The 14,295-nt window shown below is 40.5% G+C and overlaps 1 protein-coding gene across 2 annotated transcripts; it reads right to left on the reverse strand.

Moving 5' to 3' along the window:
• Positions 1 to 207: 207 nt before the first annotated feature.
• On the reverse strand, positions 208 to 5,855 carry LOC149240237 (uncharacterized). 2 transcript variants are annotated; one of them, XM_089373659.1, is made up of 3 exons: positions 4,798 to 5,853; positions 1,231 to 1,318; positions 210 to 1,127 (listed from the first exon to the last, which is right to left on the reverse strand). In XM_089373659.1, exons 1-3 carry the CDS (start codon positions 5,766 to 5,768, stop codon positions 1,122 to 1,124), a joined length of 1,065 nt encoding a protein of 354 aa, XP_089229785.1. In that variant the 5' UTR covers positions 5,769 to 5,853; the 3' UTR covers positions 210 to 1,121. The 2 variants fall into 2 exon arrangements, with proteins under 2 accessions (XP_089229784.1, XP_089229785.1); XM_089373658.1 differs by having other exon boundaries at positions 208 to 1,318; positions 4,798 to 5,855.
• Positions 5,856 to 14,295: the final 8,440 nt, after the last annotated feature.

Raw genomic sequence — 14,295 nt, forward strand, 5'->3', positions numbered from 1 at the left:
TAGATGCCAATATATCTGCATAGCTTTCCCTATTGTCTTTGAAAGCCTCTAAAATTAAATGTTTTTATGTTTCTACTTTCCTTGTTATTCCAAAAACTAGATGCCAATATATCTGCATAGCTTTCCCTATTGTCTTTGAAAGCCTCACATTCTAAAATTAAATGTTTTTATGTTTCTACTTTTTTAGAAAAACAAAAAATGTTTTGCATTCAGTGGAGAAAGTCAAAACACAAACGGACAGGCTGCAGGTCTTGTAATGTCTTCTGGCTTTGAATTCTCAGTCATCATGATCGTCTATGTTTTCTTCAATGGCATCAGCCCATGGAAGAAACTCTGGCTCCAGCATTATGACCTTTCTCCAGTGGCTAAAGCCTGGCCCTGATAATAGGGCCTTGCACTTCAATCGCTATCATAATTCTCCTCATGATGAGCCCGACCCCCTGGGGCTGGGCCTTTATCGCAGCCTTGTCGATCTCTGTTCTCTCTGGGGTGGCTGGCCTCTCCTCTCACATGAACAGGCCATGCTTCACCATGCACGTATTTTTCCTTTCTGTGGCCGGGCAGAGGCAAGGATTCTTGAAGGTATCCCATGATGCTGTGTACCCCTCTCTGTTCTCTCTGGGGTGACTGGCCTCTCCTCTCACATCAACAGGCCATGCTTCACCGTGCACGTATTTTTCCTTTCTGTGGCCGGGCAGAGGCAAGGATTCTTGAAGGTATCCCATGATGCTGTGTACCCAAACTGTTTGCTGTGTGACTTTGTGGTAAATCTGACTGCTGGCTGCATGACAGAGCTTTCTAGAAATGCTACGTAAGTCTACTACTATGGGAGCCTCACAAAATAAATCCAATTATCAATAGATACAAGAATTGTCCATTACATGATGACATCACTGTTAAAGACTGCCTTCCCACAAGACAAACTCACAATAACAAGACGACTTAGGATTACCAGTATCACAGATGCATCCCTAGATAGATTATTTATAGATTCCATTATTCTATGTGCAACATTGCAAATAGATCATTGTCATTAAGGACATACTAATGAGCTGCCACGTAATCACAACCCACAATTACAGCAAACAGCTAAAATGGTGGTTCACATGCGACTCCACCTATCACCCCTGCAACATAGGCAAAACACTACCAGCTTTGGCGTCCAAGATCTCATTACATGAAGAAGATGTGATTAAGATACTTAGTCAAAGGACGACATGAAATGCTTACCTCAGAACTTTTGATCATATGGATGCAATTGGGGGAGGGGAATTTCGCTTCATGAATCAGTGTGAAAGTGGGTTTTTTCTTCTGGGCACTGGTCCACAAAAAAATTAACATGAGAAGACCCCGGAAAAAAGGAATACAATGCCTGCCATGGTGCATCCTCTGCAAGGAAAACAAAAAGTCCATTTCTCATATATTTATGGACTGTAGATTCTCTAGAAAAGTTTGCAGCATTCTCTCCAATATCGGCATCCCTTCCCTTCAAATATCTTGCTGGAACCAAAATTCTATCAGCTAAACTAAACATTACCATGGCTAAACCTCGCTAAAATACAAAAGATCAGTAAGCATTTGTGCAAATTCTTACCTCGCTAAAATACAAAAGATCAGTAAGCATTTGTGCAAATTCTTACATTTTGAGTTTGTTAATCAAAGAAAAACTAGATAAATCAACCTGCAGATCATAGTTGGCTTAGTTGCACAAGTTCCTGACAAGTATGGGGAGCAGAGAGTTAAATTTCATGGAGTGTAGGACTGTAGACATGTTGCCATTAATGTTGCCATAAGTGTGCAAGTGTTGCATGGCGTAACGCCATATATTGTGGGCCCTTTTGGCACCAGCTTGCAGACTGCACACCAAGTGTTGAACAGAGTTACCATTCAACAAACGTAATGGGTGCCAGGAAAACATCTGGGGAAATTAATCCAGAATACTCAATGAATAGATGTGCAAACCCATCACCCAAGAAATGACCGGACTGAAGCCTGTGCACCAAGTGTTTTGCAAAATCAATACAGGACAATCGTGATGGAAGCCTCAAAAGACCCAGATGAATCAACATAGGGACGAATCTCATGTCAGTATTTACATCCCTTGTCTCTATGCATCCCCTGTATCCTCATTGTGCATGTGATTATGGGAATGGTGTTTATGATGGCTGTTCAGGCATTATTGCACATTTGCCTGCTGTTCATGCATATGGCTGTAATGAAGTTTGTTTGAGTGCAAGCATGTTGGGATCTTATTCATTGTTGTTTAAGGCGTAGATTCTGCGAATAAGTATATATTCAGAGCGCCCATGCCATGCGAGAGCCAAAAGTATACTGGTTGGTAATTGAATAAGGTTCCGAAATGGAAGTAAGTTAATGTTGTTGAATGTTCTCAGCTTCCTTGGATGCTTGGATCATTTTTTGTGTGTGTGTTACAGGGCACAAAATACAGTAGAGACAATCGTGATTTTGACGCATACCTTACCAGACCTGCAGTTTTGGCTTTCTCCACTGAATGCAAAACTACCATAATGGAGTTTGAATCGCGCGGGGAGATGCAGTTTGAGTGCCGCTGGAGAGCGTAGCGTGCATTAATGAGTCGGAGTGACGGAGAGTCAAGGACACTTGCGTTGGTTAACACTTGTCTAAGTTTAGTGTTAAGTCATTTGTCAATGTTAACACTGATGCAATGCTAATATTTACAATCCCATACTATGGTCCATGCCTACTTGTATTGGGCAGTTGAGGTGGTACAACACATGAAATCTGTCCCTAGTTTAGTCATCCGAGTTGTTGCATGCCACCATCATGTCTGGCATGTCTATCATCAAAGGAGATATCTGTGCTTGATGTTCACATGAAGTCCACTTCATAGTTATGGTATGGACGAGTTATCATGCATTATGAGCCCAACTGTTATGGACTCAAGGACTGCACTGCCATGCCTATTACTATGACTGTAAAAGCCAAGCCCAAACCATGTCTATCAACAGAAAACTGATATCTCTGTAACAACATATTGATCTCTAGTACAGAAAATTTTCTTCTCAAATAACAACACAACATTATGATAATAACAACAGATTTACCTATAACAGCCGTAGATAGAGCTATAACAGCAGTAGTTTTTACTGTGCAAAATAATAATTTAGAGCACTGCTCTGGTTTTATGTTAACTTAAAATTATCATAACAAGCATTGCAACAGCAATTATAGAAACTGGAAAGCGTGGCAGTGAACAAGATTGCAGAAATCTTCAACAAACATTATTGATAAAATAGACTTTTAACTGTACATAAGACAGGAACACTATCCCAAGAACCTATGGTCACAAAGCTCAGGCCCAGGAGGTCTCTCACAGATTCCCGGACAAGCATTCACCCAAGATATCCCTACTCTAAAGCCTGTGAGCTTTTTTATAGTGAAAACTAACTTTTGCTTCACTTTCTTAGGTAGACCAATTCAAAAAATCTTAAAGAAAGCCTTGGCAGCAAAGATTGCATGATCAGTGTTGGAGAGGTGAAATCTTAAATTTATTAACATACCATTTTAGAAAAACGGCCCTAAAGATCAACCAAGTGATGAGGGGACAAAAGTAGCAAATTTGAACAAGCTATAAGAATGATTGCTGCCTCCTTACCAAGTTTTTCAAATTCGATGTTGCTGATTCTGATCCATTTGGCTTCTATAATGCTTCTTGCCAAGGGGGAAAGCTGCACACCTTACTGTAGATGTTGCACTGAAAACTCAAAATTATATGAAGAAAACACAAGAAAGCATTTACAAAATAAAACCAAAAATATCAATGCTTCCTATCCCCCCTCTGTGTAGGGAGTCGACTCCGCCTCTTTCCCTAAAGGTAAGGTTCCATCCAAAAGAAGTGGCTATTTGGAAGGCACCGTGCAACAAAAAGTTGACAAACTTCCTATGAATGTTTATAGGACCAAGGATAAGTGAGTGTCCAACCACATTGAGACGAGGGAATGTGCTAATGATTTTTTGCCTAGTCAATCATGCATCAGAAGTTGTGTTTTAGAGTAGTGACTAGGGTTCTACTTTACATGAGGCATTATTGAAAAGGATCGCATTCAATTACCACTACGAATGGTCTTTGATACCACTAGCAGTAATAAAAGTCATTACCACAAACTTTTTCCACAGCAAAGAAACAGAGACCATTAACAAAGCACAGAGAGAGTGTGCAAACTAGTGTCCAATGTTTAGTTTGGATTTGAAATGTGTTAATTCCAGCTAAGTCTCATAGATATAGCAGATCTGGAAACAATCAGATCATACTACTGTAGAAACACATTCAAATTTAAGGTTCCTACATTTGGGATTTGAATATTTCCTTTTACGAGTTAGCCATGATTCAAACAGTCAGAATTTCACATCTATCCCATCACATTTTGAAGCGAGGGAGCAATGCATGATCGTTGCAAAACTACTAGCAAAAAACAAATTATCTAGTGATGCGAGTTTCTTTCATCTTTCAAAAACGTGTTACCTGATAATACAACTGAGTATCCTTCAATAGTGCATGTTGTTTGTGATTGTGGTGTGACAATAAACTGGCCAAAACAAGATCCCGAACCGGAACTGACTGTCGTGATTATCTTCTAATTCCCACTCATTACTCATGTGGGCTAGAGGGATCCTGGCATTGGATCATTACAGACTGATGATCCCTTGGTGAATGTTCTCAAACATCTTTCAATCAATAAGATCAACGCAATACAATCTAACCCTGACCAAAACAGAAACCTGAATATCTAGTCTTTTAGAAGGGAGCCACTGTACCTTTCAAGTAGCTTTTTGGCATGAGGACTGCACTGGACATATTTTTCGAGGAACTTCCGCTCACTTAAACAAAGCGCACTTAGGAGACTAGGAGGGCGCTTGGAAGGTTGCATTGCACTGAGAGCACTCAACACCTTGTGGCGAGGCTTGATCCTACGCTCCAAGCTGAAACGAGACGCTTGAGGATATGAAAAAATAAACTTTGCAGGAAGCCCTGCAGTATGCATAAAAAAGTCCATGTGCTTCTGCAGCTTATCCATGGAAACATTTAATATAAGTGGGTGCCGCCTAACGAGCTCCTTGATGTCATCTTCGAGGAGCCCAAAACTTGTGAAATGCTTCAATTTCTTTTCCCAAAATTCAGGCCCGTTACGTTTAAGTAGAATAAATGGTGCCGATTTAAGAACATGTGAGACATCAACCTCTGATTCGAACATGTTTTGAAAATACTGGATGTTGGGACGCAGAGTTTTCTCGAGACTGCCGTTAAGCAATCTGGATCCAGTGGATATGACATTTCCCAACTCTTGTGCAGAAAGGCCCAATGCTTTCATGAACTCAATCTTGGGTTTCAACTGTCGATCAGCGTTGAGACAAAGAATACCTGGGTTTTTGGTAATAGTCTTCCTTACCTGGTCTTCTGTGAATCCTGAATCTCTCAGTAACTGTACCGCTTGTTGGGCTGTATGATCTGATCTCGTCGCAACCAAGCACGGCCTTGTTTTAAAGATAGCTGAGAGCTCAGACTGACAGAACCCACATTCGTGTAGTAAGAATTCTGAAAGGGGGCATGTGTTCTCTGCTTCTGGGTGGCTTGTGGACTTCTGTTTGTCGGCAATAATCGTGAAAAGTCGTGATGATTTTAACAAAATAATCCGAGGAAATGGTGAAGATAGTACTGCAACAGTCGCTGCCAGGGGATGATGCTGAGATCCCAAAGATGAAGCCATGTACTGGGCGAATAGGACCATTGCAGAAGATTTGAGAATAGGTATTCCTCCAAATTGACTTCACAACAAATCGCGAAAAGAGAAGCATAGCGGTGAGAAGCTATATGTATGAAAAGGAGGGAAAGATCGAGTAAGCGGTCACAATCATTTTGCAATCCATTTATTATCATGACCTTAATAACGGGATTATTTGAAGTGGGGGGAGGCTGAACGATGGAGGCGTTTGGAACGGCCATTTCCATTGGCCTAGCGGGTGGAAGTTTACTCTAATCGATGGTCAGAGTTTTGAGAAGATGCAATCCTTGTTTTTTAGTTTACAACTAATTTTTTTTTGTTTTGTTAGTATACTCTAAAAAACTTACAAATTAATTTGGAAAATAAAAAAAAAATCTCGCAAGGTTATGATAAAATATAGTAGAAATTTTTAGAAAAATATGTTATAGCTGTCAAATTTCAGAATTTTGGCCACTTTATATGTTTTTGATGGTGTTGAATCTATTTCCACCATCAAAAAATAATTCAAACGCTCTAGCATTATGATTTTTTTAAAGAAAAAAAATTACTAGATTCCAATAAGAAAATTGTCGTCCAGGTGAATTTGTGGGGTCGGAAGACAAAGCCCTTTTTGCTTGGTTGCATCACGTGCCCCATTGTGCGATTTTCTCGGTGGAACTATTTACCTAGGTTTTTCACTAAGATTTGGGTATATTTGGGGTTTCTAGGTCTAGATATGTTGTTTTTTGCTAACTTGGCACGATTGGTGTGGTCCTCATGGCTTATGTGGATATAGGGACTATGATTTGGTGAGTCGCAACAGGGGCTCCATTTTTGTCACAAATTGTGCAATGGCTACAAATGGGTGTCTCCTCTCACTCTCTGTCAGTTTTGTGGATGTGGGTTCGAATCTAGTTGATGGGTTATCATGAAACCCTAGCCGTGTGGTTTCGAGGGGTATCCAGTCCGCTGCCACTTGTTTGTTTCTCACGTCAGTGTCCACTAGTGCAGGCTTCTTTCTTACATCGGTGGAGTTTTCCCTACATACATCAATAATGGTTTTTTCTTATCCTTTCCCTAGTTTCTCAAATGCAAGGATTTTTTACCAGTCTAGACCTTTTACTAGGGGTTTTAATGGTAGGTGTTTTCTTTTTCCTGGCTTGAGTAGTGGCTCCTCCACTTCCATCTTTCCACAACAGTTAAACAACTTTGGCCATTTTGAGGGTTTCTTGTCGGGGACGTCTTTTAAATGTGGATCATTCAGTTGGGGGGGGTGCCTCAAAACTCTATCAACTAAGCAGAGCTTGTTGTAGAACCTCCCGTTGTTTCGATGTAACAACCCTGGTGAAAATTCCATGTAATAAAAGTTAATAAAGGAAAAATAATAACCACAGTTGATGGGACACTTATTCCAAGCTGAATGTTGATCAAAATCTTAGTGTTGGGGATCAGTTGTGATTGATTAATGGCTAAGGAAATTGGTAAAGGCAATGGCTAAGGCTTTAGAAAGACAAAATGACATTTTTGGCACATTTATTTATTAAAATAGTGGAAATTATGAAAAAAAGAAGGTGAAAGGTCACAAGCTGCATATGAGAAGAAAAATGAAAGAAAATAATGGAAATGAAGAAAATAGAGACTTCATTCATAAAAGAGCTTCTAAGGATCAGTTGGTAACCTTTTGTCAGTTCAGTTTTGGAGATCTCTCATTATTCTCTCTCTCTTATATTCTTGGAGACTCAAAGTTTTCTTGGAGCACTCTTGGAGGGTGTGCCATACTTGGATTTTTGGAGCAAGAAAACAAAGGAATAGCAGGAAAACGCAAGAGGACATTGGGATCAGCAGCTACAACAATATTTGCTTGCAGGTACTGAGTTGCATGTATGTTTTCCTCAATAGTTTTGGCATGTATTGCATATGCATGTGGATTATTGACCATGATCTGTCAATAGCATGGAGGATTGCCTGGATTGGCAATGCATTGTCTAGCCTTGCCATTTTCAGGATAACCATGGAGATTGTGGGTTCATTTGTTTGTTTTGTTTTGGTTGGTTCTCATGTTCCTTAGCTTGGGTTGAGTTATTAGTTCCTGGAAGCCTTGTGGACAAACACTTTGGAAGCCCGACGATAGTTGTGGGTTGAGTTACTAGTCTTGGAAGCCTTGGTTGGAACAAATGCTCTGGAATCCTTGGAAGACTAGGATAGAGACCAATCCGATGATGGCTTTGTGATGTTCGACTGTGAGGTGGAATAATTGTTTGATGGGTTGAGGTGGATGGCCTCTGTAAGCCCTAAATGGTTTTGGATTGATGTGTTCTATGAGATCCCACAATCATACTTGGAATATGGTGCAGGGGTGAATGGTTGAAGAGAGATTCATTTCAGCCATTCTACCGTCGGGTGGAACGTAGAAGTCCCATCACGGGTTTAGATTTTGCATCATTAATATGAGGTTGTTTCTCCTTGTATTTATATGAGTATTATACTGGATTATATGTGGTTTATATGGTTGTTATTTCATTGGTATTTTTGCTACTATTATGTTGGTTAGATATGTGTTTTATGATAGTAGCTATGTATGGCTCTCGCCATGTTTTTACTTGTAAATGAATGATCAATGTACTTGTGACCTTGTTGTGGCTAAATCTCGCAATTGGAGTAGGAGACAAAGAAATCTCCCTAGAGGCAGCCTCTGGGTTGATTGTAGACCAATGCCTAGGACATCTTAAATAGAGGAGTGCATGAAAGATTATATGTGAGGGGTTTATAGCACTCTAATTGTCACGTAATGCAAGATAATAAGGGGAGTTGGTTCATTCCTCCAAAGGTATGAGTTATGTATTTCTAGCATTTCCTCATATACACAGTTCCCAGGAGTATCACAGAGAATAGCAGAGGTTGATTACTTCAAAGGGTCTTACAGCTTAATAAACTTGTAGAGTAAATGAGCGAGGACTAGGAGAAATCATAACTCATCATATAGAGCCCAAAACATCCGGAATTCTATATTGAACACATAGAGCTGCAAGCCATGGGAAATTCTACACTTGTTTGAGTTACAAGCAGAGATAATGGACTAAAGAGAAGATGGGTGCTATGATTCATATAAAGCAATTTAAAGATATAACTTCCGCCCTTCATACAGGCATTATGCATTAAGAAATCAACGCACATGGATCTGTAAGGAAGCATGAAATAATTTCTAGCAACTATTATAGCATGAATGCACAGAAAAATATGAACATAATGGAATTAAACAGGAGGATGACATACTGTAATACTAAAAAAGGGGAATCACCACCATTTCTTTGATAGTCTGAAATATTTTCCTGTGTAAAGTAATACAATCTAAAATACAAGTCATTCTCTTACAGATTTATGAACCAAATTGGTATCACAGAGTTTAGGCCCAACGGGTGAGAAATTCTGGAACCTCTGTATAATGTTGCTTTCCCCTATTTATAAGAAGACGGGGAGAGTTTGAGTTACAATTACAAAATATCTGAACCAGAGCTCTAGCTATCTCGGCTAGTGTAAGGCTTTGTTGCCCAAAGATTACAATCAGGACCTAATCCCTTCTTGGAAACAGAAAACTATAGAAAAACAATAAGAAAACAAGAGGAGAATGGAGGAAGAGGTCCTTTGCTTCCCTATGAAGACCTTTGACCAAGCCACGTCTCCGTTGTGATGCATTCCTCTACCGCGGAGCCAGTTTTTGTCAATTCTGCCTTCACTGCCTAATTAGTTCATTCTTTGAAGTTGACTGGAGCCCCATGTCGAATAATTAAGTCATCCTGAGACCCCCATATTGGTTCACCGCTGCACCATACTCTTATTCAATGCTCCAGCTGCTGACCCATATGCCTTCACTACCCTGTATCGTGCTCTTGGAGCCTTGCTATAATCAGGGTCTTTAACATTGAAATATCATGAAGCCGGTGCATTTAGATCTCCCCTTAGGCCCCCCTTTGATATAGGCCATTTCCTCTGTTTCTGCTCATAGGACTGAGGGTTGCGACCAAGTGCTTAGCCCTTAGGCACTAAGGCCTTTAGACTTGTGTCCAAGGAGCTTTTCCTTTGTTAAATGATAATCCTGCACACCAGCGATTTATCGTGCTTACCCCTAATATTTCCCTTCGTAACTTTGTGATCGCTAACTTGCGGGGTCAGGCCCACCGGAGGTATCGCAATCACACTACAAGAGGGGAAAGGCCCTTTACCCTTTTTTCATAACTCAAACCGACTTGTCTGGACATGAAATCCTCATGAGACAGAACAAATAAAACATCGCATCTGGGAGGATTTCCCACATATCGCAGTCACAGGCCGGGAAGGAACATCGGCGGGGGGCAAAGAAATCTTAATTCAAGCAATCATCGATCATCGATCCGTGGGGTGATGTCATCACTGCCACATGTCACCTTGTGAATGGTGACACGTGTCACCCGAAAATGCCTCCATAGGACCCTTAAAAATGCCGAAATTGAGTGACATGTGTCCCGCGTATGGCCACATCATCCGTCGTACTACCACGTGGAGGAGAGATAAAGGGTTTGCTTGGCCCTGGTTCTTCGATGAAATTTCTTTGTAAATGGTTTTCAGCCTTTCCTGGAGCTTTAACACTGATATTGCCAATCGGTGGGATCGCAGGGCTTTTACAATGATAACCCCTTTACTCCATCGATCATCGATTGTTGATATTACAGGATGCGAGACTACAGGACTGTCCACCGCCGATCGCCGATAAGTCATACCGCCACGTGGATGAGAGAGAAGAAGGCTCGCTGGTCCCTGTTTTGCATAGATTTCCTTTGTTAACTCTTTTCGGCCTCTCTCGATGATATTTCACTACATCGAAGAATCGCAACATCTTTTAAGTTAGAACCCCGTCGATCTGCCGATGCGTTGATGTGTCGATGATTGTGGGACTGCAATATCAGCGTTTAGTACCGTGAACTGTCGATAACTGTAAGCATGTGCTTGAGACCCCGTTGATGGCTAATTGTGATTGCAATTTGCTCATAAACCTCCGATTGTGATTTGCCCTTATCCTTTGGTGTCTTTTCTTTGTTTTCTGGGCTTTCCAAAGGGTAACTTCAATTTGCTCTATCTTCTGATCTAGAAGTCCATTCTTGGACTCCCATATACCGTTGGAAATATTTTTTGGAGCACTACACAATGGAGAGGGTCCGATTAGGCTCTGATAGCTTCTATGGCTCTAAAAATGGCTTCAACTTCACTATTATTTGGCACTTTGAGGCAACTGAAGACTGATAAAGCAGTGAGTGACAATATTGGCTCCTCCTGGGGACAGTGCCTTGCTGGAAAGGCGTTGAGAATTTGCAGACCAATATCCTTCACCATTGGGCATGGAGTCAGAGATATATGAAATTTGTAACCAAAAAATCTCCATGGGACTTTCCTCATCAATCTAAAATGCAGAAAAATAAATCCTACCAACTGAAAAGTAAATGCTTAGCTAGTGAGCTTATTTATATATTCTTACTTATGCACAGGGCTCAATTCACCTAAGTGAGTTCAACCCTCCAATGGAGCCAGGATAGCATTTGGGTGCTCGACCTAATGCCTCCCTATTGCTGCAATTTAAAAATTAAAATAAGCATGCACCATGAAAAATCTTCAAACAAAGAACTCGATGCATACTCCAGGAATAACCCCTATTGCTGACCTAAAAATGTGGTCATGTAATCAGCTACAGGATCATATAACTGGCAAGAAAAATTTGCAGTTGTCTCTTTTTCATAGATAGTCCACTGACCAATATCTTCTTGATCAGGGCAGCTACAAATATTGTTAATCTCCTCAACCTTAGATTTTTTTAGAAAAACTTGTTGCTGGAATCTTTCTCCCCACTTGATGGTAAACGGATTCATTTGATAATCCATAACCATCTCATCCTCCTAAGAATCATACGCATCATAAATAGGAGGATATTCTTGAACTTGTGCTTCAGTTTAAGGATGTGCATTGTAAACTAGAGCCTCTTCTTTCTGTGCATCTTCCCATGACTGGGATTGTTGTAGTTCTACACCACTCAACTTCCCATTGGAGTCATACTCATCATAAGAAGGAGGATCATCAAATTCGGTTGAATATGATCTCTGAGGGTTTATTTGCAGCTCAGTGATATTTACTTCTTTGCTTTCTTGACCACTGGGCAACGCTTCCTGATGTGAGTGTATATCTTCTTGGAATGGAGTCTCACAAACATCTTCAGCATGATCATTACCCTCAGGGATATTTTCGACATTAAAATGTGTGCAGCAATCTTCAAACAAAGCATTCGGTGGATACGATATTTTGCAATATGGAATGCTTTATGAAAACATTTTATGGAGGATATGCTACCATGAGGTATTGTTATGTACCAAACTCTAAAATCTTCTTCTAAAGAGTACATGAACAATTTCATTTGTGCATCTTAAAAAATAATACCCTCCGGCTCCATGCATTCATGAAAATCCTTAAGGTGTTGGTCTGACTTTCTATCTGTGTTTCCATGAATCTAGGCAAAATAGGTATTCCATTCATGAAATGGAGGGACATGATTGGGAGAAGCAGCAATTGAAGCAAAACCCAGTGGGGAAAATTTGTTGGCCATGAATGCAGGGATAACCATCTCTAAAACCTCCCTAGATGAGTAATCTCAGGTTCATAGTTATGGAAAGTTTTCAATTGCTGTAGCATCAGAGTGAGTATGAGGCTTCTTGAAAGCCAGGATGATCAAAGAGAGATATGGATAGTGGGGTCGCTAGGATGTTTACCATAAAAATGTCAGTGGAGTCGCCAAGGTGAGAGATCTTCAACCCACACTTCCCTTGTTCACCTAACAAAGGAAATGTAAAATTTTGTCGTACCCAGGGAAAAAATTTCTAATTCGTTCCCCCACAATGGCGCCAGAAAGATGTTGTGGCTAAATCTTGCACCTGCAACAAAAGTGCAACAGGAGACAAAGAAATCTCCCTAGAGACAGCCTCTAGGTTGATTATAAACCGGTGCCTAGGACATCTTAAATAGAGGAGTGCATGGAAGATTATATGTGAGGGGTTTGCAACACTTCAATTGTCATGTAATGAAAGATGATAAGGGGGCTTGCTTCATTCCTCCAAAGGTATGAGTTATGTATTTCTGGTGTTTCCCCACATACACAGTTCCCAAGGGTATCACAGAGAATAGTGGAGGTCAATTACTTCAAAGGGTCTTACAGCTTAATAAGCTTGTAGAGTAAACGAGAGAGGATTAGGAGAAAGCATAACTCATCATATAGAGCCCAAAACATCCAGAATTCTATATTGAACACATGGAGTTGCAAGCCATGGGAAATTCTACACTTGTTTGAGTTACAAGTGGAGATAATGGACTGAAGAGAGGGTGGGTGTTATGATTCATATAAAGCAGTTTAAATATATAACTTCAACCCTTCATAGAAGCATTATGCATTAATTAATCAACACACATGGATCTGTAAGGAAGCATGAAATAATTTCTAGCAACTATTATAGCATGAATGCAGAGAAGAATATGAACATAATGGAATTAAACAAGAGGATAACATATTGTAATACTAAAAAGGGGGAATCACCACCATTTCTTTGATAGTCTGAAAGATCTGCCTGTGTAAAGTAATACACTCTGAAATACAAGTCATTCTCTTATAGATTTACGAGCCAAACTGGTATCACAGAGTTCAGACCTAGCAGGTGAGAAATTCTAGAACCTTTGTATAATGTTGCTTTCCTGTATTTATAACAAGAGGGGGAGAGTTTGAGTTACAATTAAAAAATATCTGAGTCAAAGCTCCAGTTTTCTGCTAGACTAGCTATCTCAACCAGTGTAAGGCTTTGTTGCCCAAAGATTACAATCGAGACCTGATCCCTTCTTGGAAACATAAAACTATATAAAAACAATAAGAAAACTGGAGGAGAATGGAGGAAGAGGTCCTTTGCTGCCCTATGAAGACCTCTGAACAAGCCACATCTCTTTTGTGATGCGTTCCTCTACCGCGGAGTCAGTTTCTGTCAATTCTGCCTCAACTTCCTGATTAGTTCATTCTTTGAACTTGAGTGGAGCCCCATGTCGAATAGTTACGTCGTCCAGAGCCCCCCCATATTGGTTCAGCCTCACACCATACCCTTATTCAATGTTCTAGCTACCGACCCATACGCCTTCACTACCCTGTACCGTGCTCTTGGAGCCTTGTTGTAATTGAGATCTTTAACATTGAAATATCGTGAAGCAGGTGCATTTAGATCTCCCCTTAGGTCCCCCTTTGGTATAGGCCCTTTCCTTTGTTTCTGCTCATAGGACCGAGGGATTCGACCAAGTTCTTAGCCCTTAGGCATTAAGGCCTTTAGACTTGTGTCTAAGGAGCTTTTCCTTTGTTAAATGATAATCCTGCATACTGGTGATTTACAGTGCTTACCCCTACGATTTCCCTTTGTAACTTTGCGATCACCGACTTGCAGGGTCAGGCCCATTGGAGGTATCGTAGTCGCACTACAGGAGGGGAAAAGCCCTTTACCCTTTTTTGCAT

This window comes from Pinus tabuliformis, chromosome 8, assembly GCF_031772625.1.
Source record: "Pinus tabuliformis cultivar Carrire ecotype Pingquan chromosome 8, CPIR1, whole genome shotgun sequence".
NCBI classification, from domain to species: Eukaryota; Viridiplantae; Streptophyta; class Pinopsida; order Pinales; family Pinaceae; genus Pinus; species Pinus tabuliformis.

Excerpts from the sequence above, each read along its gene's own strand:
- LOC149240237 (XM_089373658.1), bottom strand. The coding sequence starts at position 5,768 with ATGGTCCTATTCGCCCAGTACATGGCTTCATCTTTGGGATCTCAGCAT. Across the intron at positions 1,319-4,797 it reads GCCAAAAAGCTACTTGAAAG|TGCCCAGAAGAAAAAACCCA; the intron begins GTACAGTGGCTC and ends TTTGTGGACCAG.